The sequence below is a fragment of the Thamnophis sirtalis genome, unplaced genomic scaffold (assembly GCF_051295495.1).
Source record: "Thamnophis sirtalis isolate CommonGarterSnake01/CBP01778 unplaced genomic scaffold, rThaSir2_p1.2 scaffold_5, whole genome shotgun sequence".
Classification (NCBI taxonomy): Eukaryota; Metazoa; Chordata; class Lepidosauria; order Squamata; family Natricidae; genus Thamnophis; species Thamnophis sirtalis.
The window spans coordinates 112,920,764-112,945,808 of record NW_028261385.1 but is presented as its reverse complement, the minus strand read 5'-3'; the positions used below and the strand labels follow the sequence as shown (position 1 = coordinate 112,945,808).

The 25,045-nt window shown below is 39.7% G+C and overlaps 1 protein-coding gene across 1 annotated transcript in view; it reads left to right on the top strand.

Annotated features, from left to right (window-relative positions):
- The window catches only part of DRC11 (dynein regulatory complex subunit 11), a 157,575-nt gene that overhangs the window by 57,033 nt on the left and 75,497 nt on the right, over positions 1-25,045 (top strand). The window contains exons 8-13 of the mRNA XM_087716592.1: positions 6,095-6,235; positions 9,661-9,736; positions 10,899-11,005; positions 13,726-13,818; positions 14,287-14,357; positions 22,365-22,447. Coding sequence (XP_087572718.1) covers positions 6,095-6,235; positions 9,661-9,736; positions 10,899-11,005; positions 13,726-13,818; positions 14,287-14,357; positions 22,365-22,447 — 571 coding nt within the window. The remainder of the gene's footprint in view (positions 1-6,094; positions 6,236-9,660; positions 9,737-10,898; positions 11,006-13,725; positions 13,819-14,286; positions 14,358-22,364; positions 22,448-25,045) is intronic.

Here is a 25,045-nt window from a genome sequence, read left to right as displayed (position 1 = left end):
CAGTACGCCCCTCAGACAGGGTTCGCAACTTGGGAGTCCTCCTGGACCCACAGCTGACTTTTGAACACCATTTGTCAGCTGTGACCAGGGGGGCATTTGCCCAGGTTCGCCTGGTGCACCAGTTTTGTCCCTACCTGAACCGGGAGGCTCTCACAACAGTCACTCGTGCCCTTGTGACCTCCAGACTGGATTACTGCAACGTGCTCTACATGGGGCAGCCCTTGAAGAGTATTCGGCGACTTCAGCTTGTCCAGAATGCAGCCATGCGAGCGATCGTGGGTGCGCCTCGGTTCACCCACGTAACACCTATCCTCCGCGAGCTGCACTGGCTGCCTGTTGATCTCCGGGTACGCTTCAAGGTGCTAGTCGTCACCTACAAAGCCCTTCATGGTATTGGACCTGGGTACTTGAGAGACCGCCTACTGCCAATTACCTCCACTAGACCAATTAGATCCCACAGACTAGGCCTCCTCCAAATTCCATCAGCCGGCCAGTGTCGACTGGCGACTACCCGGAGGAGAGCCTTCTCTGTGGCTGCTCCGACCCTCTGGAACGAACTCCCCGTGGAGATTCGTACCCTCGCCACCCTCCAGGCCTTCCGCATAGCCCTTAAAACCTGGCTGTTCCGACAGGCCTGGGGCTAAAGACTTGCTGCCCCAGTTCAAATGGTATGATTGTTGTGCTTTTAACTATGTATGGTTTTTTATGTTTTTGTAACTCTGTTTGTATTTCCCCTCCCTTTTTGAGTTGTGAGCCGCCCTGAGTCCCTTCAGGGAAAAGGGCGGCATACAAATAAATTAAACCTAACCTACGCTGGATCATATCTGGGGGTTCACTGACAAAAGGGCGACCGACAAAAGTGCGGCCGACTAAACCGCGATGACAAAACCGCGAGTTCTGAACCGCGCCGACGAATGAGTGCTGATTCGCGTCGACAACAGTGCACCGACAGAAGGGCGCTGTAAACCTAACCCTAACACTAAACGTAATGCTAACCCTAAACCTAACCCTAACCCTTAACTTAAATCGCCCTTCTGTTGACGCGCTGTTGTTGGTGCGTTGATGACATCGCGGTTTTAGCGAGGCAGTTTTGTCAGCACGCTTTTGTCGGGTCACGATATCTTGGTACTCCACTATTTAGTACAAAAATACACGATGTAAGTGTTCCAAATACCGTGTAAAATTAAATCAGAGTCGAAGCCAAAACTATGCTTAAAGTTCCAATTTAATAAACAGGCATGTTGGCATAGTGCTATGGGATTCCGACTCTGGAAGTTACATCAGAATCCCACCCAGTTAAAAGTTCATGATCTTGCCCCCACACCCACAGTCCATCACATGGTCCAATCTTCTTCTTCCATGCTGGCGTCTACGCCTAACTGTTTCCAGTCAGGTGTAAAGGTTTGGGAGACAAAAGATGACCTTGAGCTTCTAGGAAGGAATTTTTTATTTTGAAAACAACACATTCTACCCTTTGCTAACCCCCCCCCCCCTTAATAAGAGTGTGGCAGGCCAAAGATTCTTAAAGGAACCGCTGCAGGCCTCACAGGTGGCCTCTCCTCAAAAGAAAAATATTTTCTGGAAAAGAAAACTATATATATATAGTAACCTTTCTTTAATTTTCTTTTCCAGAAAATATTTTTCTTTTGAGGAGAGGCAAAGGGTCCCCCTGGGGGAGAAAGATAAGGCAAAGGGTCCCCCTGGGGGAGGAAGGGGTGATTATATATATATATAATCACCCCTTCCTCCCCCAGGGGGACCCTTTGCCTTATCAGGGAACTTCTCATGGAATTGTTTCACCAATTCATCTGCTTTTAAATCCCAACTTTTCAGCCATATAGCTTCAGACAAAGGGTATCCCTTCCAATACACCAAATATTGTAAGCAATCTCTATACATCCTGGAATCCAAGATTTTTTTCACTTCTTAATGTGTTTCCCCTTCTACCACTACAGGAGGAGGGGGAGCTTGGGCAGATGGCCTTATGCTAGATCCCCTTACAAGTTTTAACAAGCTACAATGGAATACTGGGTAAATTTTCCCTAGAATTCTGGGTAAGCTGAGTCTAACTGTAACTTGGTTAATTATCTTTTCTATTGGGAAAGGTCCTAGGAATTTTGGACCCAGTTTCTTACTAGGCATCCTCAATCTTATGTATTTCGTAGATAAAAAACTTTGTCCCCCACCCGAAAGGGGGGGTTGGAGGGAACGATGTTTATCAGCTTGCTTCTTGTAGGCTTCTGCTGCATTGGTTAGAGTCTTCTTCGTATTTTCCCATCCCTTTTTCAGTGTGTCCATCCATTCATTCAGAGACATGGAGGAGGGAGGTTCTTTTGGTAGCTCAGGCATGGGAAAGAACTCCATGCCACTGGTAATCTGGAACGGAGTTAAACCAGTACTGCTGTTGTACCGGTTTGTTGTATGCCACTTCAGCGAAAGGTAGTAAGTCTGATCAGTTGTCTTGCTGATAGTCCACATAACACCGGAGGTATTGTTCCACCATCGCATTGGCCCTCTCTGCTGTGCCATTGGTGCTGGGATGAAATGCTGAGCTGAGCCCCTGCGTGGACCCAATTGATTTGAGGAACTCTCTCCAGAACTTAGCTGTGAACTGAACTCCACAATCTGAAATGACCCTTTTTGGCAATTTCAGCTAAAGTTGGGTTGAACTGCCTATAAAAATTCGCAAATCCAAGAAAACTTTGTAGTTGTTTGCGAGTACCGGGAGGTTTCCAATCCAACACCGCTTTTACTTTTCCTGGATCCATTTCTACTCCTTCGTTGGAGATACAATACCCCAGGTAATCTAGCGAGGTCTTGTGGAACTCACACTTTGACAACTTGGCATATAGCTTGGCATCTAGACGTTTTTTCAGAACTTGACGCACCAGTTTTACATGTTCTTCTAAGGTCTCAGAGAAAATCAAGATGTCATCCAAATAAATGAGTACTCCGCGGTACAGGTGGTTATGTAACATCTCATTTATGTACTTCATGAAGACTGCGGGTGCTCCTTGTAGTCCAAAAGGCATGACTTTGTACTGGAAGCTTCCCAGGGTATGTTAAATGCAGTTTTCCACTCATACCCTTTTCGGATTTGTATGCGGTAATATGCCTCTCTCAAGTCCAGCTTGGTGAAGATTTTGCCTTTAGCCAAGTGGTTCAACATATCTTTCATGAGGGGGAGAGGATAAGTGTTCTTTTCACATACTGCATTCAAAGCTCGCAGATCTACACAGAGGCGAACTCTGCCATCTTTCTTTTCTCTGAAGAGCACTGGGGCCGCTACCTTCGACTTGACTGGTTCAATAAAACCCCTTTTTAAATTGGTGTTGATGTACTTCCTCAATTCAGTCATCTCCTTAGGAGTCATAGAGTACATTTTTGGTTTTGGTAAGGCTACCCCTGGTTTGAAGTCTATCGCACAGTCTGTGGGGCGGTGAGGTGGAAGGAAGTCTCCGTCTTCCTCACTGAACACACCCGGCAAGTCCCAGTAGACCTTTGACACTCATTGGATCCCCGGAGGTTTGGTGTCTGCTGCGGGGGCTGCAGGTTCTGGATGGTTTGGGCTGTTGGTTCTAATTGTTCCTGGGTGGCCTTTAGGCTCCACAGATGGTAACAGGCCAAAATCAATGATCAATTTTCTAACACCGTCCTCCCACTTGATAGTAGGTGCCTGCTTGTCCAACCATGCAAGTCCCAAGATAATTGACTCCTGCAATTTTGGGGCTACAATGAATCTCGTAGTGTCGGCCTATCTTCAACTTTACTAATTCAGTGATCTTTGTGGCCGTGGCGCCCCCAATTAGGGTTCTATCTACTTGCTCGAACCGAATAGGGTGGGTTAGGGTCTTGTGCGTATTCCTAGCTGCTCCACTATTGACATGCTGATTAAGCATCTGGTGCAGTCGGTGTCTATGATCGCCCCAACTTCCCCTTCTATCCCTGTTCTGGGCACTTGGAGTTGGGATTTTATGGTAAAGGGGGGAATAGGTGCACTCACCATTGCGTCGTCTTCAGCATTTTCATCCTCCTCCTCTGAGGCCCCAGGGGCTTCTTCAATAGCAGGGTTCTCCGCCTCCATTGGTTGCTGTAGTAAACGGCTCTTTTCGGGTGGCTTTTTTGGTTTTTTCTTCAATCCTCTCTCTTTCTGGCCTTCCTCGATTTTAAGCAGGCCTTTGATTCAATATCCAGGATTACCCTCTGGGAGAAACTAAATGCACCACTATCGATAAACGCCTCCTCTTCCTCATACAAAAATTGTATGCCAATTCCACCCTGAAAGTGAGGTGCAATCCCCAAGGGAGTTTAACCACCCCAGTAAGGGTACAAAAAGGGGTAGGCAGGGTTGCATCCTGTCCCCCGCCCTCTTTAACTTCTATATTAATCCCCTGATTGATCTCTTACAGAACCCTGATTTCCATCCTCCTAACCTAGCACAACACAAAATTCCAATTCTCTTATATGCTGATGATGCCGCTATTATTTCACAAACCCCTGTAGGACTGAAGAGAGCAATTAGGGCAACACTCGGCTATTGCAGGGAAAACAAGCTGGTCCTTAACTTTGATAAATCAAAATTTTAGTTTTTGCTAAAAGACCAAGCCAATAGTCCTGGAAAATAGAAGGAGATAGTGTGGAACAGGTTAGAACATTTAGATACCTTGGGGTGGTTTTCCACTCGCAAGGGACATGGAAGGCATACCTGGATCACACATTGCAAGCAGCCAATAGGTCCTCAAACGCAGTTAAACATTTCTTTTACACAGGCGGAGGTCAGTTAATGCCTGCTGCCTTAAAACTTTTTGAGACTAAAACATTGGCACAAAATCTATATGGGGCACAAACAGGAATCCTTGCAAAGAAATACTTGCTAGAAACCATACAAACCATTCCTGCGAGCCATCTTAGCTGCACCCAATGGAATGCCAAATGCCCAGTTAAGAATTGAGACAGGCATGCCTCAAATTCAGGTAAGAGCCTGGAAGATGACGGTCATTCATTGGCTTAAAATGCATTTCTTTCCAGAGGGACTGTCCCCACTAGTGTTGACTGACAATTTCCCATCCCCCTGGAAACAGGCAATTAATCACAAGCTGGGCTCTTATGGGCTCTCACCGTTATTCTTAATGTCTCTAGGCTTTGATCAAGCAAAGCAAGTAGTAATTAATAGAATGAAGGACATGGAGTTCCAAGAAGAACTAAATAGGTTGCCTCTCCACAGTAGGGACAGAATCAAACAGGGTGTGTGGGAATCGGCAAGATATCTAAATGACCTGATTTTCCCAAAACAAAGAATAGCTTTCTTCAGAGCCAGATTTAACATTCTTCCTTCAGCACTCCTCCAGGGCAGGTATAAGAGAACACCTATTGCAGAATGGGTTTGTACATGTGGTAAAGGAGAAGTGGAAGGTGTCTCACATGTTCTATTACACTGAGCTATACAGAGCTTGTAGGTCTGCACATATTCTCCCATTATTAGAGAGATTGCTAGGGAGGGCAGCCAATTTTTATCTAGGCTTTCTCCTCCAGGACACAAACCTGGCTACCACGTATGCAGTGGCAAAGTTCTGTGCTGCTGCAATGTTCACAAGAAAAAAAATGGTTACAAAAGTATAGTTGTCATCTTGTACCAATTATTTGGACATATCTCTAACAATTTCTGGACCTTTGTATTTACTCCCATACTTAACGGCTTTGCTCCCAGGTAAATCAGGGAGTGACCTGAACAATTTGAGAACATGTATGTTATTTTTCACTTTTAACATCAATACGTTTTAATTATATCTTAATGTCAGTACTTTTTAACATATTGTAAAAAGTAATGTGTATTGCTGGTCTTTGACTTATACATTAGATTTGTACTCGCTGCTATCTACCCAACCTCGGAAGTTTTATTATATAGTATAGCAAACAACAACAATAAAAACTAAGATATCTCTCCAAATTTATTGCTCATTGAATCTAACTTCCAGCAGGAGGGAAGAGAAATTATTAATACGATGACCTCTAAGATCAGCTTATTTGTATTCTTATATATAGTACTACCTTTAAGGTGTTTAAAAATGTAAATAGACATGATTCCTTCTATCAGGTTGCTGCTGAACTAGCTGCTAAAGCAGAAGAAGAACAGAAAAAGAAAGGGAAAAAGGGGAAAAAGGAAAAGAAAGAAAAGGGCAAATCGAAGAAGAAAGGAAATGAGATAGAAGAAAAGAAACCAAAGAAGAAAGATGAGGCAAGTCACTCTGAATCAGAAATAATAACATATATAAATCCAGAAAAAAGATGGTAAAAATAATATTCTCTAATAGAGTTTTGAGATTATTTTATTTTGTTTTGGTATATTGAAAGAGGAGAATCAGGAAGATATATTTGAAGGTTAGACATTCTTTATCACCCTTCTGAAACTTTCTGTGCTACAATATAAGGTGCTAAAGGGTTCAAACTCAGTGTAGCTTGTCTTCTCCAACCCTGAGTATACAGTATTACTATATATAGGGGTGTGGGTGTGTCAGAGGTGGTATTCAGCCAGTTCTGACCACTTCTGGCGAACCAGGAATTTTGAGTAATTCGAAGAACTGGCAAATACCACCTCTGGATGGCTCCGCCCCATCTATTCGCTGCCTCCCGAGTTCCAGCTGATTGGCTGGGTCGTCTTTTATTGTTGCCCTGTACAGCAGAACGGAGCTGGAAAGCAGATTAGTAGGGTGGGGAGGGAATGGGGATTTTATAGTATACTTGCCCTGGAGTGGGGTGGAAATTGAGATTTTACAGTATCCTTCCCCAGAAGTGGAGAGGGAATGGGGATTTTGCAATATCCTTCCCCATGCTCACTAAGCCATGCCCACCAAGCCACACCATGCCCACAGAACCGGTAGTAAAAAAAATTGAATCCCACCACCGGGGGGAGGGGGATGCATATGTGTATAGATATGTATGTATGTATGTAATATGAAACATGATATGATGTTTTTAACCTACTTATACCTATTCCTTACCTTCAGTACACTACAAGTTCTTAAGGGTTCAACCAAGCCAATTCCAGATCTGACACAGCTTTTGTAATATCTGATTGCTTTGTATGCATAAAAGGGTTTGGCAAATTACATATGAGATTTTATAAGTCACAGTTGTTTAAGATGTTATAAGAAGCAGGTTTGATACGCAGTGTTCATGCATATTCTAAATAGTTTGAATTGTAAGAATGAAACAGACAATACAAATGAAGAATAGACTTATAGCAATGTATGGCTTAATTAAATTCCAGGGATATGAAATTTAAGAGTTTTGTTTTAACTTACGTATGTTCAAGTTCATTTCTAAACAATTTGTTCTTAAAAACTTAACTAGAATTTTGACATGATGAGAGAATAATAGTTTAAACATTTCAGAAAAAGAAGAACATATCACAGGGGGAAAAAACAACTGGGGTGAGTGTGTGCTATAGTATTTAGGTGGATGAATCAGCTCCCAGGTGACCCAGGTACAATTTCACTAAGCCACAATGGAACTTACTGTGGCTTTTGAGCCAGACCTTTTCAACAAATCACAGGATTATTGTTTTGAAGATCAAACAAGAGGCGACTGCCTTGAGTACCTTAGAGAACAAGTTAAATATAAATGTAATTAATGAATGAACTGGAAAGTCTCCGAAGCACTCCAAAATTTGCTGAATCTTGTTATAATAAAGTTTTCAGGTTTCATGGGCACATGTAACTTACTTGAGGCTTTTATGCAGCTTCTTCTAAGCTCCTCCTAATACATTAAAACTAAAGCATGGAGTGACACAGGTTTATCACCATAATAAATATTTTATTTGATAAAACAAGTCTGTATAAGGTGGGATAGAACAAAAAAAAAGAAAATAAATCAACATATGATGCCAAAAGACTCAGCTGAGGAGCATATTTTCTGCTTTAATGGCTAGGGAAGTTTCAGGAACAGCTGCCTTATCTCAGTTCTCTCTCACTTGGCCAGTTTGAATACATTAAAATTAAGAAAAAACATTGCATATTTGTCTTACTTGAGTCTCAGGAGTACTGAAAAATTCATCCAGTGCAGAAATGAGAACTATCTTATATCATTGTCATACTCCTTTTATCAGATTGGCAGAATCTCTGAAAATTTATACAGATAAACGTTTTTCTGCATTTAAATTCTAGAATTTAGAATGGTAGAATTTAATTTAAGAAAATTTTTAATTTGATTATAATGATTATATTCTATTATTATAATTATTATTTATAATGGCTCAGTGGTTAAAGATACTAACCTTATCAGCTGGAAATCTGACAATTCGGGTTCAAGACTCGAATATAATGCAATGAGGTTAGCTCCCATTCCGTTTCTGTTCAGCTCCTGCTCACCTAGCAGTTCGAAAACATGCAAATGCAAGTAGGTACCATTTTGGTGAGAAAGTAACAGAATTCTGTGGTCCTTTGGCATATAGCCATCTGGCCACATGACCACGGAAAATGTCTTTCGATAATGCTGGCTCCCTTGGCCAAGAATTGGAGATGAGCACTGCACCCTAGAGTCAGATATGGCTGGACAGAGAAACTGGATTTTTACTATGATTTAGAAACATTATCAACATATCTATTTATAAATAAAATAGAATAAATAAGATTTTAAGTATTACTAAGAAAAATGCTACAGGCCTTTCTTTAAACCAGCTAATGTAAATGTGCAATGAGATGAATAAGCATTGGGATTCCTCCCTATCTTTTTAGAAATTCTGGGATGGAGCTATTGGGGACAGTGGTTCTATCAGTCACTCCAACTTGTTACTTTCATCTACTCGGTTGCAGTTAATAGAAGCAGGACAGGCTAGACATTGCTATATCACAATGATGGCTAACTTTTGCCAGACTGAGTGCCCCAAACGTAAATGCGCATGTGCACTCCTGAACCCCCAAAATGCAATGCGCACATGGCCCACCACATGCACCCCGCCACCTGCATGTGTGGCCCATCACATGTGCCCCCGCATGCATGTGTGGCCTCCCGTGCATGCATGCATGAGCCCCGCCCACTGCGCATGAATGGCAGATACCCAAAGACCAGCTGGCTGGCGGAAGGCACACATGCGTGCGTGGTGCAGCTGAACTGGGGTGATGGCTCGTGTGCCGACAAAGAGGGCACTGCGTGCCACCTCTGGCATGCATGCCATAGATTCATCACCATGGCTATATCATTTCAAACAATAGGAAGTCTGATGTTTTTCATTTATTATCAAAATCTGCTGACTATGTGAATTTTCTAGTTAATACTCCAGTAACAGTGGGATCCCTAATTGCAGTTTCATGGACTCATTTAAACACAGAAAATGTGAGTACCTTCAGGGGAAAGACAGAGAGACAGAGAAACCAATTTGCTTACAACCATATACATAAAGACTTTTCCCCGTACCCAAATATTATACCCAATAGATATACCCAAATATTCAGAATGAACAATGAAATACAGAATAAAGAGAGTGAGAGATTAAAGTATATCAGAATGCCTGGAATTAGAGAAGTAGTAAAACTCATTCATGCAAATGTAAGGATTAATAATAATAACTGTTCTTTAAAACTAAAATTTGCAGCATGAATTTGAAAATTTATTTACAATTGTGTTCCAAAATCAGTTCTAGCAAGATTTATATTATTTATTAAGGAAGAAGAGGAAGGTTGGAAAATGTCCCCAAGTAATTTTCTCCCAATAATGGAAGAAGGAAACAACAAATACAGAGGCAAGTAGAGAGAAACTTAAAACAGGTTGGTGAATATTTAGACTGTTTATGTTTTTCGTGTACTTTTTGTTAAATATTAATATATGGTGCCTAAGACTGAAAACATGCGTCTCCTGCTTGGCTGAATCAAAAAGAAATTGTAAGGTCAATGTTAACTTTAAGAGATGACATAAAACAATTTCCGCTGGTCCATTTTTAATCAGATATATAAACAACAATCCCCAAATATAGATATAGTAGAAATTGAAAATTAATTTCCAAGGGTGAGACAAATGCTTTGCTATAACTTTTTAAATAGCATTTCAAAAGTTTACATTTCAAATATGTCTGGGGATTTCATAGATTTTTACAGGATGGGACATAGTATTGCTTCATCAAAAGATTCAGTTTATTTGTAGACTTCATGGTAAAGAAGGAACTAATTTTGTGGTGTTTAAATGTCGATGTATGCTAATAATGGTGTAATCATGGTTTTATTAAATACTTGGAGAGCAATACTGTATATATATATATAGTATCAAAAGATGCTTTCACATATCTCTGTTGTAATGGAAAGGGAGATAGAGACATGTAAAATATCACATTTCTCAATAGGCCTTATAGGAGAATGCTTGTTTTTTCACCTGCCAGTCAAAGGATCCATCGGTAAATTCAATTACCTGTTGTCTATGGAGTATTATATAACAAAGAAACACTCCAGTTATCATCATTAACAATATCAGCATGTTATTTTGAGTATATAATTAACTGGAGGGAAATTCAAAATAACTTACATACATAGTAAAATTAGAATATGTAATCCACCTACAAATATGCACTTTTAATTAGATTACAGTGGCCTATACATTTTGCCCACCTAATGCAGCTTTCACTTCAAAAATGTTTTCCCATCCTTATCTACTTTCAAATATCTGAACTCTTTGCAGAAGCAGGATATAGACTCTACAATGGGTATTGCTAAACCTGTAGCCAGAATTGAGCTTTAAAACTTCATTAATTACAGTTAATTTTCCATTTCAAAAAATCATTAAAACTCATTAATGTAATGAATTCAGTTACCAGAACCAGAAATACAAATTTTGCTATGCTTTAAGACTTATTTAAAAACAAAAAAACCAAGCCCTCATTCCCTTCTCATTCTTTTTCTTTTCTTGGGTGACAGATATTTGGAAGAATAGAGATGAGAAATGGAACTTTTCACAAGAATATGACCCAGAACTAATCAAAGAAGAAAAAAGGAAAGAAGTGGAAGAAGAGATCAGAGTTCAGGTGACTTCATTCTAGTAGGTCATTTAAAAGAAAAAAAATGGCTGTAGTCAAAGAAGATTCCTATACAAAAGTAAAATTTATCAGGAATATCTATTTTATAATTTAATATCAGCCTGCCTTTGTCTTTGAAACTTGTGCTACAAATGATTGAAATGATGCTCTCTGGAAGTTCCTTGTTTTACAGAAAAAAGCAGGTGGCTTCTATAAAAAAAAAATCTATATACATTTGTTTAAAAAATAAATAAATAAAATAAGCTTTGACATCATGAAAATGTTTTATTCTTTCCAATTCCTTCTGATAATCATGTTACTTATCTAAAGTAGTAAAAGAATGTTTCAGTTCTAGCTTTCTAAAGACCCTGAATAGACTTTTCTATATAATTATAATCATAATCTTTAGTATTTAGTAGCATAATTTTTTGTATATGCATAATTTCTGGTCTGCTCTGCCATGAAAATGAGTTCATAGAATCCTTGATTGGTAGACAAATATGTATACTGTCTAGGCTACATATTTGTGTTCTTATATATATATTGTAACCGTCTACAAAGTTTCTGGAAAGTGCAGCGTTTTTGCCATTTAGCATAACTTATCTCAGCTGATCACATGAAAGTTAATGAGGGTCAGACCTGGTCAATTCCTGGATGAGAAGCCACCAGGAAATTCCAAGACTGTGAAGTTGAGAAAACATTTAAGCAGTGATGGGTTCCGGATCTCGTTGCAATGGTACAGTGCAACGGGGCTTCGCACCAACCACATGAACCCACATAGCACACATGCACACACGCGCAGGGCGTGCATGTGTACTTATCAACTGCGACACTCCAGCTGCTCGGCGGAGCATCGCGCAGGTGCTGTGCATGTGTGCGGAAGCCCCAAAAACTTCAAATATCAGTAAGAAGCGAGGGTGGGCGGTTGGGCCCTCAGGAACACTGTACTGGAACAGTACCTGGTGCTCCCGGCAGGCACCGGTATGCCCATACCAGGCGTACTGGTCATAACCCACCACTACATTTCAGCCACCTAGTATATTTCTGGCAGAAGTTTCAAAGCAAATTTCCCAATGTATGAAAAAGATTCTGAATTATTGTAGCACAACAGCTTTCTTACATGTATTTTGTAATCCACTTTGTGTCTACTGTAGAATTATGAATTCCATCTTTCCTGTTGGATCAATATTTTTGGGCCGCCTGCAGAAAAGGGATTGTGGAACACAATCAGTTATCTGATTGTGGAGCACTAAGTGATGTGTATGTGTGAGTGTATGTGTGTATGTGTATGAGAGAGAGTGGGGGCAGTAGTTTAAGAAAGTATATTTTATGAATAGTGTGCATAAGTATGCAAAACGTACATAGAGGACCCTATATATGCAATATACTTATTTGGAACCCGATCTGATCTTCAAGCCAAAAAATTGCTACATTTGATTTATACCATCAGGGAACTAGAAACCCCTAAGAGTCCAGGCTTCAGTTCTGCATGGTGACACAGCACATTTAATGCTGAAATCTAAGATTCACATAAAGCATGATATTTATTTATTCCATATCTATCTCACCATTAGCCAAACAACTCTTGTTACCCTTCTGAATACCAAAAGAGATAGGGTCAATCTGATTTCTACTGGGAGACTCTTACAGACAATTGGAGTTGCCATTAAAAAGCGGCTCCTTCTAGCCTCAAGTATCTTTATTTCCTGGAAGTGGGGAACAAATATTAAGTTCTCTTAAGGTCACCAGATGGATCAACCAGTTCTAAAAATACCCATCTGCCTTTATAAACATGGGTCAGCTATGGCTTTGTAAGTCAAATATACACTTTAAATTGTACATGGAAATTAACTAGTTATCAGTGCAGTACCCACAACATAGAGGTAACCTGCACTCAGCATCAGGGGACCTGCTGACATCATAGGGTCTGCTACACTGTGAGCTAACTACAGTTTCCTAATATTCTTTAAAGGCAGTCCTATATAGAATATCTTGTACTGACATTGAATTATTATAGCCAAATGAGTAGCAGTGCCGTAGTAATGACTTCCAAATCAAGTCATTCTCTCTCTAGTCACAGCTTCCATTTGCTTGAGCAGGTGCCAAGAGTCCAAACAGCCTTCCAAATTGCAAAACTGCTCCTTCAGAGGTAGTGCTTATCCATCCAGAGTCTGTTTATTTACTTGTTTGATTAAAAGGCTTATATGGCTACCCATCTAAAAACCCAGCTCTGGGCAGCTCACAACAACAATAAAACTCAGAAACATAAAAACTGTAAAAACAAAACAAAACCCATCACCTCAATTATCCTTTGGGATGCCCAACAATCAACTCCAGACATCCTCTTTCGCCCCTGTACCTAGAAATAATCCAGGTCTTGATGGCCTTCTAAAAGACTAAAAGGACAGGGGCCTGCCAAATCCATAGGACAGGTGTTCCATAAAATAGATGTAGCCACAGTGGAGGTACACTAGGTCCCACTAGATGGCAAGATTTAAGAAAAGGGATTTGGAGCATGCTTACTCTATCCAATTTAGTATTTTATTTTGATAATAATGCTTTATTTTGGAGGGAAGGTTATTACAGACATAATTCTCCCTCCAAAAATGCTAATAAAATTGGATGATTATATATGAGTGTTTATCCTTGGCATAACATTTATATTTTCTGGTTGCAGATTTTTTTTTAGTACAATATTTTGTATTACCTCTATGTATGTGCTTATACAGGTTGATGAATTAATGCGCCAGGAACTGAAAAATCTAAAATTAGCCGTGGATAGAGAGACAGAGAAAACTGGGAAAAAAGGAAAAAAAGGGAAGGTAACTATTTAGTATGGATTTACTATAATATTGTATCAGAAGTTGGGGAACATGAAATAAATATAAACAAAATAAAAGTGCTTATTATTTGTATAAAGATGTATTTCATCAAAGAGAGTTGTACTCAAATGAAAACATTTGCCATATGTGGAAGTACTACCTTTGCAAAGTATTTTTGCAAAGTATACTTTGCAAAGTATAAAGCAGAACAAGAAGCAATGGATGGAAACAAATCAAGAAGAGTACCAACTTAGAAATAAGAAGAAATTTCCTCTCTTAGAACTATCAGTGGAATGGCTTGCCTTCAAAAGCTGTGGGTGCTCTTTCACTGGAGTTTTTTTAAAGAAGAGATTGCACAACCATTTTTTTTAAATGGTATAGAGTCTCCTTAAGCAAGGAGTTGGACTAAAGAACCTCCAAGGTCCCTTCCAACTCTGTTAATCTGTTTTTTCTGTTTATGATCTTCAGAAAAAGAAAAAAGGGAAAAAAGGTGGAAGAAAGAAAAAGGGAAAAAAGGATAAAGATCTGACAGCTGATCGGTAAAGTTGCAGTTGCTCTTCTGAGATTCATTCTGATAAGTCTTTAAATGCAATCAAATTTGTTGGCTATTATGGAGAATCTAACATGAATTGTTTTTAAACTTCTAATAATGCAGAAAGAAATTTAGATAAAGAAAGTACAATTTACATAAAGTTTATTTTTGGTTAAATGTACAATAGTTTGTGAGTGTTCTTCATATGTATCAAATATGCATCAAATTTTATTTCGAGTTGGGAGCAATCCAACCAACACACAAGTAAATAATTCAGCAGGATTCATTGATATAAGAAAGTTCTTTATATACAATACCATATAGCAGAAGCCAGAATCAGAATCCAGAAATCCAGAATCAATAATCACAGAAGTTATAGAATCATAGAAGCACTTATATATATACAGATATACAGATCAGTGAACCTAAGCCACGCCCAGGCTCTGAACCATCTGGGTCACCAAACAGTCCTCATTGGCTGACCTGTTACCATGTCTATTCCAATTCATGAACTGTTACATACTGACACTCCTCCCTTTATGTCTGGAATAGACATAAAACCAAATAACTTAATATTCTTCCCATGGTGTACTGCACCCAGTGGCTTGGTCCTTATATTTGCCAGATTGTCCTCTGAAGAACAGTGAAGCAAGCTAATTAATTTAGATTTGATGACTTCTCTTACATTACAGTATTTAACATCCACATGCTTGCTTCTATTCTTTACTCTGTCACCTGTTGCCATTTTAATGCAAGCAGCATTATCCTCGAACACCGTTATAGCTTCAGTTACTTTTCCGTTACGTTTAAATCCTTTAACAGCTGTACGTACCAAGTTACCTCACAACAATAAATTCTGCCTCTGGAAACAAAGTTGTTTGTTTCCTGGACTTCCAACCAATTAAAGCCCCTCCAAACAATACCACAATCCCAAAATTGGACTTCCTTCTGGTTTTTATATCATTTACATAGTCACTAACAACATAGCATTCTTTCATGTTGTATCTCTCCAACAGCTGTTCAATTTTCCTTCTTTGACTGAGAACATAACCACTTTTCTCAGTTTTTTGTATTTCTACACCAAGATAGTTTTTTATTTCTCCCAAATCTTTTAATTCAATTTTTTTCTTTAATTGATTAGCAAATTCCTTTTTCTGTGACAGATTTTGCGCAATTAAACACAGATCATCTACAAATGCTAATACTTAACAATCCCCACCTTGTATCTTTCCAGTGTATATGCAACCATCAGCCTTGCAACTCTTGAACCCAAGACCATTCAATGCAGTATTAAAACAGATATTCCAATTCCTGGCTGACTGCTTTAGCCCATAAATGGCCTTGTTCAATTTATATATAGTGTTAGGCTTTTTGCTTTCATACCCTGGTGCTTCTTCCTCTAATTTTGTGTTGAGGAATGCTGTGGTTATATCAAAATGCCAAATTTTATGGCCATGTGCCACTGCCAATGCTAGTGCCAACCTTATGCTTTCACTCTTTACAGTTGGTGTGAATACCTCATCATAGTGCAGATTTTTCCTTTGTGAAAAACCTTGTGCCACTAATTTTGCTTTAGATTGTACCTCATTGTTGGTCAGTACTTTCTTTTTATACACCCATTTACATCGTACGGCTTTGCAAACTTCTGGCAAAGTTATAGATGTGAACACTTTATGTTCACCCTTTGATTTCATTTCTTTGTCCATAGCTTCTTTCCATTTCACTTGTTTAATTTTGGGTAATACCAATACCAAATTAGGGTAAAGGTTAGCCCTGACTCCTTTTCTTGTTCTTTTTGAGCTTCTCCCTGAATGCTGATACCATCATTAAGTGGGTCACTAAGTGGAACATTCAAAAAATTGGCATAAATTCTGTTCCAATTTTGCTCTTCAAAGCTAGCAGACCTGGAAATGACTATTCTTTTGCTCCCATTGTTAAAGTGATAGCTCTTTGATCCAGGCTCATAGCCTGTAAACCTGAGCTTTCTAGCCTTTGATTAACCTTTTCTCATGATTGCTTTTGGAATATGCACCCATGCATTGCTTCCAAAAACCCTTAAATGTGACAGAGATGGCTTCCTCCCATAAAGCACTGAATGTGGAGTATTATTAATAGCGGAATTCCACAGCCTATTGATTAAATAATTAGCAGTCAACATGGCTTCACCCCAATATGACCTGCTCAGACGAGAATCCTCCAGCAATGAGTCCTTTATTTTTTGTAGAACAGCATTCCATCTCTTAGCCATGCCATTTTCAGCTGCTGTTTACGGATCTGTGCATTGGTGTTTTATTCCTAACTGTCCCAACCACTGTTGAAAACTTGCTGACATGAATTCTGAACCTCTGTCAGTTTGCAGTTGACATATCTGTTGTTTATATCTTCTTTCTACGAAGCTTACTCATTGCTTCCATTTCTGTAGCACCTCTATTTTACTCTTTAGTAAATTGCAGAACCCAAACCTGCTGTAGTCATCTACAATGACCAGTGCATACTTTGCTCCTCCCAAACTGGCTTGTATTGGCCCAACCCAGTGGTGGGTTTCAAAAATTTTTGAAACCTCTTCTGTAGGTGTGGCCTGCTTTGTGGGAGTGGCTTGCTGGCCATGTGACTGGATGGGAGTGGCTTGCCAGGCATGTGACTGAGTGGGAGTGACTTGGCAGTCATATGATTGGATGGGCATGGCCAACTTGTAAACTGTGGTGAAACTCACTTAACAAAGCTCTTGCTTAGCAATCAAAATGTTGGCTCAGAAACTCTGGCATTGAAGCACACAAGTCTTAAAGCTGTCAAGTTACAAGACCCTTGCATTCCTAACCCTTTAGAAAAAAAAACCCACAGGGATGCTCAAATTTGACAGCTTTAAAACTTGTGGACTCCCAGAATTCTTCCTCTCACTCTTCATCTTGATGATGTTGCTGCACCTGCCGGGCGCAGATGGATGGAGGTAGTCAGAGTGGCGGCGAGGCGGCCCGGCGAGCAAGGGAGGATCAGGCTGCCTGATCCCCCATCACTCACTCTTTTGCCCGCCCGGGCTGCAACTGCTCCGTTCTGGTTACCTCTGTCCATCTGCACCCGGCAGCTGCGGCAATGTCATCAAGATGAAGAGCGAGAGGGAAGAGCCTGGCCAGGAGAGAGGGCCCTGGCTCCGCTTCGTCTGAGTTACGAAGTGAGGTGAAGGGGCCTCGGTGCCTTGCCTGATTCAGGCAGGGCACTGAGGTCCCTTCACTCCCACTTCGTCTTGATGACATTGCCGCAGCTGCCAGGTGCAGGTGGACGGAGGTAGCCAGAGTGGTGCCAAGGCGGCCTGGGCGGGCAAAAGAGTGAGCGAGTGATGGAGGATCAGGCAGGGCACCGAGGCCCCTTCGCCTCCCTTCGCTCCCACTTCGTCTTGATGATGCTGCTGCAGCTGCCAGATCACGAGGATCAGGCTGATCCTCCATCGCTCGCTCGCTCTTACGCCCACCCAGGCTGCCTCGGCAGAAGTCTTTTGCTGACGGCCAGACCTCCCCTCCTCAGACTTGCTTTGCTGAGCACGGGGCGACGGGCGGTAGTTTGTGAGGCATGGCCGGCACATAGGAGGCAAGCTCCCGCCGCCGTCCTCACCCCCGCGCCCGTGCTTGCCAGCAGCTAGGCATCTTAGGCAGGTCCAGGGACCTTACATATGCCTTGCAAGGTCCCCAAATTTGTCAAAGAAGCCAGCTGCACCACATAAGCTCCCCCCGCCGTCCCCACCTCTGCACCTGTGCTTGCCGGCGGCCAGACATCTTAGGCAAGTCTGGGGACCAAGCTCTTGGCTGAACATCTGCAAAAAAGCAAGCAGGAAGTGGAAAATGACTTGGATGATGTATATAGGGTCCACAAAAACTGGGCAAGTACACATAAACTTCCAAGAGAGATACATGTAAGATTTACAAGAAAAAAGACAAGAGATAAACAGCAAAACAAGAGAAGAGTCTTTGTTCTATAAGGAAAAAGAAATCATAACATTAAAACAGATACCAAAATGGATAAGGGAACAGAGAAGAAACTACCATTTCCTATCGACCCAACTGCTCAAATACAGAGTGATGTTTAGATGGTTTATTCCTGAAGGGATGCTAATAATCTGGCAGGAAAAAAAATTCCGTATTGACGAGTAGAGTAGAGAGGAAGCAGAAAATAAGAGTCAGGAAGAACAGACATCAGAGGAAAAACTTATGGAGCAGGATATAGGGGACCGAAGGGAAATAGAATGATAGGAGAGAGAAGGAGCCAGGACAAGAACACAAACCGAGACAAGAACAAGGAAAGGACCAAACCCAACATGCCAATAAGTTGGAAGATGAAATAAAGATGATATCCTTGAACATCAATGGTATCAACTCACCGGCCAAGCAAAAACAAACATTAACAAGACTCAAAAGACAGAATATGGATATTGTCTGCCTACAGGAGGTCCATATCAAAGAAAAATATGGTAATATTCTGGAATGCCCCAAATTAGGAAAGCTGCATCTGGTGTTAGCACAAAATAAGAAAAGAGGAATTGCGGTATACATAAAGTTTGTTTAAATTCGAGGAAAATATTTAGTGATAGAGAAGGCAGATTTTTAATGACAGAAATAACAACAAATCAAAAAAGAATTCTGTTGGTGACAATTTATGCTCCAAATATAAACCAAAAAGAATTCTATAATAAATTACACAAGAAAATAATTGAATCAGATTGGAAAAATGTCTGTATAATAGGTGATTTCAATGCAGTGGCAGACAACAAAATAGATTATAGGAATAAGGAGGAGGAGGAGGAGGAGGAGGAGGAGGAGAAGAAGAAGAAGAAGAAGAAGAAGAAGAAGAAGAAGAAGAAGAAGAAGAAGAAGAAGAAGAAGAAGAAGAAGAAGAAGAAGAAGAAGAAATAATGACAACTACCGAGTACCTTCTTTGAAATGGTGCAAGAATTAAATTTGAGAGATGCATGGAAATAGATATATCCAAAAAAGACAGTACATTTTCTTTTCCCATCCGCACAACTCATGGTCGTGAATCGATATGGCATGGATGAACCCAGAATTGATCAATAATATAGAAGATATGGAGATTTCGCCAAATACAGGGGCAGACCATAATCCACTAATGGTAAAATGGAAATGTCAGAGGAAAAAATTCAGATGGATGCTAAATCAGAGAATTATAAAAGTAAAATCATACATATAAATGATGGATAAGGAATTAGATATTTTCTTTAAGCAAAACAAGAAAGATCAAACAACACTATAAAAGCTATGGGATATCACAAAAGCCTATGTGGGATATAACAATAGCATATACAGCAAGGAGAAATAAGGAAAAAAAGGAAACGGCAAACACTATTACAGGAGAAGCTTAAAGAGTTGGAGATTGTGTGAATCATAAAATATTAAAATCAAAGAAGAGAGATTTGGTGAAATACAAAATCAATCTAATACTGTATATAGATGTATATATTGTAAAAATGAGAAAGTAAGAAACGAAGAAGAATATGTATAAAATAATAGAATGGAAAATGGAAAACCGAAATCAGAAAAAAGAAATACCGATAAAAGTGTAATTTTGATTTTAATGTTTGGAAAATGTAAATTTAATTTTTTTTTTAAAAAAAAAAATGTTAACCTAATTTTGTGAATCTTCTCTGGTAACACTATATTGCTAACTTGGGCATTCAAACCTTTGCCAGACCAATTCTTGAATACATCTTGTTCACCTGGAACCCACACTGTATATCGGACATCAACACAATTGTGCGGGTTCAGAGGTATTTCACAAGAGTACTCTTAAGCCTCTACTCACAATAGAATTCCCTATGCCACCAGGCTTCAAATTTTGGGCTTGGTCAATCTGGAACTGTGCCGCCTGCGGTTCGATCTAACCATAGAACACAAAATTGTCTGCTATAACATCTTGCCTGTCGACGACTTCTTCAGCTTCAACCACAATAATACACGGGCAAACAATTCATACAAACTCAAAGTAAACAACTTCAAACTCGCAGAAAATACGACTTCAGCAACGCAGTGGTCAACGCCTGGCGTGCTCTACCAAACTCCATTGTTACAACCTCAAACCCTCACAGCTTCAATCTCAAACTGTCTACTGTGGACCTCACCCCATTCTTAAGAGGTCTGTAAAGGGGAAGTGCATAAGCACACCAACGTGCATACCATCTCTGTCTTACTATCCCCATTTATCTGTATTTACTTCCTTTGTTCACGTTCATGTTCATACCTATACTTGTTACCTTGTATATGTTTGACAAATAAATAAATAAGAAACACCTCCAGTCTTGCTGTCCCGTTTCTTGCTTTTTTGAAAATATTTGCTGGGCTGTAATCTGGTCTCTTCTGTTACTCTGGTCGCTGCAGACATCCTGTCTGTAGCTTTTTTCTCTCTGTTCCTTGGGGCCCCACCTTAGAAATTTCTCCTCGTGGCTTTTTCTAAAATGGCATTTGTTTTCTTCTGAAATCAAACAGGCTTTAAGGGCTTCCATTCATAAGTCCTGGTTTGCACTCAAAAACAGCTGAAACAATGTCCCACGTTTCATCAAGGCTATTTAACACCAACAGTACCTTGAGATTGAGGAATATGCATGCCACACTGTTCCAACTCAATAAATAAAGTTTGCATATGCAGTAAATGCCTTTCCACATTTTCTTGTAGTAACAGTCTGGCTCTGTACAATTGTCTTGATAATTACACAATATTGCATGCTGATGCACTCACATGCGCACTTCTTTCTTTTTCATTTTTATTCTTTTATTTATATAACACTCAATTTTCATCAAAGTGTGTATTCTGGGTACAATTATGTTTAGATTGTCATATTTATACATCTTCATTATATTTAGTCATCACAATAATAACAACCATATAATATTCTAACCTTAATATTTAACATTTAACATCATCTTCTTTAACAAGACTCCTCTAAACCATTACCTCCCTTCATATCTCCTCCTTTCTAACTTCTGTTTCTATTATCTAGGCCAAATGTTAAATTCAATTTTCTATCAAAAAAACCCCTCCTGATATGTAAAATATGAGTAGAGTCTTAGCCCTTGCCCATTGCATCAGTATTTCCAACATTACCTTTCAATACAATAAAATACTTGTATAGATCACTTTCACAAATTCTGCTGCTTGACCCACAGTTCTGAACTAACATGCATAGGATTGCACTATATAAGACTTTAGTGCTTCATTTTTCAAACAGATAGTCCTCAACTTACAATAGTTCATTTAGTGACCATTCAAAGTTACGTCACTGTAAAAAAGTGACTTATGGCCATTTTTACACTTACAACTATTGCGGCATCCCATTGTCACATGATCAAAATTCAGACAATTGGCAATTTACTCATGTCACAGTTAGTGTCCCAAGGTCATGTGATCACCTTTGCAACTTTCTGACAAGCAAAGTCAAATTGGGAAGCCAAATTCATTTAACAAACATATTACTAATTTAACAACTGCAGTGGTTCACTTAATAACTGTGAGAAGAAGGATCATAAAATGGGGCAAAAATCAATTAACACTTATCTCAATTAGCAACAGAAATGTTGGGCTCAAGTGTGGTCATAAGTCGAGGACTATCTTATGCTACAATAATGCTAAATAAATATGATTTCATAGTATTTATGCACCAACACATGAAAAAATATGACAGTAACAGTAAATATGCAATGGCAAACTTTCATTAAAAGTATGAATGAGCTACTATTAAACATAAAAATATTTTTAGGGAAGAACATTTAAAGGAGACCTCTAATAAATGATAGAAAATACATGCTTTTGTTTTAATAGAAGAATATATGTAGTTCATGGTTGAACTGTGGAGTCCTTGATGCTCTTTGAGCCTGGTTGTTTCCTTGCAGATATTTCATTACTTGACTAGGCAACATCATCAGTGCTAATCTCATTGAAATACTTGCAGAGACCATCAAGAATATGCATTTGTCTACAGATATGTTTGTGTAGCTTACTCTTTATTTCTGTATAGGACCATTGATTCTCTTTACCAAGAGCTGGTAGAAGAAGGAATATTAATAAGAAGTAAAAAAGTAAAACTCAGCGATTATGTTGGTAAAGTATAAACTTTATATGTTAGTACAGACTATGTATTTGTTTGGGGATTGCATCCATGCAATGTATTATTTTGGATTTAAGCATTTGTGACAAAATTGGTACTAGATAAATGAACTACAATACCAGTCATTTTAAATTCAGCTAAAAGTTACCGAGAATCAGCATCTTGGTGACATAGATTAAAATATAGATTAAAACAAATTCAGATGACTTCAGGATTTTGGCTGCAGTTTACATATTTTAGTAAATTGTTCTTCCTGACAGTAGCAGCAGATCCAAAACAGAATTAATAGACTGATACATTATTTGTGGTCTTAACTTAAATATTTGGTAATCTGTAATAATGATACAAAATTACAAAGGGAATTTTTTAAAATACTTACCAATAACTTGGCCAGCCCACTTCTTTTAAATAGAAGTAGAAAAACTTGAAAAGCCCAGAGGAAGAGCACCAGGACAAACAGAACGTTCCTCACAGGTTGGTGAGTGATCTTTAAACATATCTAGAATCTAATTTGTCACATAGGGTAAGATTTACTCAGTTCTCTTGTATTGATGCAGCAACAATTGAATATTTCAACAAAGCATATTTCTGACTGAATGTAGAATAGATGATAGTAGGAACAGCACAAACATGCACACACACTCACATAGGTGTTCTGTACTTATTATTGTAGTGGCATTTCTGACAATGCTGTAGGTTTAGATGGCATTCCTATCTCCAAATTTTAAGTACAATAGTATAAACATTAATGCTCATAAAAACTTTCCACACTTTGGACGAGAATTACAATTATAAACTTATTATTTAAGGTATGTTGAGTGCCTTCTGATTCTATAATTCATCACTATTGGTTGACACCTCAGTACTGAGCTCTTTCTCAAGTGAATAAGTAATTTATGCTGCATTTTAGTTGTGTTTCTGTGTTTTCTCATTTTATTTACATATGAACAGTATTAATGCACTGTGTTTTAGATTTTTTAAATTAGCATTCCATGATAAAATAGGGCCTCCAAATTTAATTAAAAAATGTAGTATGTTCAATCTTTTAAAGCTATAGTGCCTTTCCACAGGATGGAAAGCAGTTATGTAATCCCAGGTAAGAACATAGCTCCTTTAAACAGTTGAAAGGATATGCCATGTTGGTGCTCCCATGTGCACCAAAATATATTTTCAGAAATCACAAATGAAACACAGCAGTCCCAATAGGCAATTTCAATTCATTGGTTATACTTATGGTTGCCTTGACAAGTCTCTGAATTTTATAGAAGCTCCCACATTTCATCTGAGATAAGAATAGTTCATACTACAGCTAGTCCTCACTTAACAACAGTAATTGGGATTGGGAGCTCCATTGCTATGTGATGTCAAATAAAATATAGAATAGCAGAGTTGGAAGGGACCTTCTAGTCCTGCTTGAGCCCTATAATGTTCTGGATAAATGGGTGTCCAATCTCTTTTTGAAAACTTCCAATGATGGAGCATCCACAACTTCTGGAGGCAGGCTGTTCTACTGATTGATTGCTCTCAATCTCAGGAAATTTCTTCTTAGTTTCTAAATGTAGTTTAGTTTAAAAATTTCTTCTGGCTGAAACCAGAAAATAGGTTCAAGACCCAGAAGGATCTCGACACACTTGAACATTAGGCAGGACAAGAAGCAGCAATGTATGGAAACTTGTTGTGGCCCAGCAGGAGCCGTTGGAGCTGCCGATGGACTCTGATAGCGAGGGACCCTATGAGTCGGCTCTGGAAGATGTGGAGGACCCTGGGCAGGGTCAGACTCCAAGCAGGGACCAGAGAGGCTGGTTGGCCACCAGGAGGCGCCTGAGGCATGGAGCAGTGGTGAAGATCAAAGGGAGTTTGTCCCTGACGTCAGGCACTGGAGCAGTGGTGAAGATCAAAGGGAGTTTGTCCCTGACGCCAGGCAAAGAAGGGCAGAGAAATGGAGGCAGCAGTTACGGAGACAGACTCATAAGAGGTACTTAAGCCCAGGTGGTTGTGGCTTGGCTCCTCCCAAGAGAGTATATAAGAAGAGACTTTGGGAGGAGACCTTTTGCAAGTCACAACCATTCATACCAAACTGGAGAAACTCTTGTGTGTATTGTATCTCTTATCTGTGGGAGTCTGGGTTGCTGCCAACGTCTTGCCTGTGAGTAATTACTGTGAATAAAGCATGGCTAACAGTAAGCTTGTGTCGGCGTTAGTCACCAGACGGAGGGGGGGTCAGAACAAAAACCAATCTAGGAAAAAACTAACCTAGAACTAAGGACAAATTTCCTGACAGTGAGAACTATTAACCAGTGGAACAGCTTGCCTTCAGAATTTGTGGGTTCTCCATCACTGGAGGTTTTTAAGAAGAGATCGGACAGCCATTTGTCTATAATTGTATAGGGCAGGGGTTCCCAACCTCTGTGCCTTGGCCCACAACTGGACCATGGCCTATTCGGAATTGGGCCGCGTGAATGACTGGCCAGAGTGCACACATGCAGCTCAACTTGTGCAAGTGGTGGGTAATCAAGTACGTGCGTGCCAGCCTACCACTCATGTAAGTCGAGCTGCGCACATACCAACCTGCCACTTGTGCAGCCCAATTC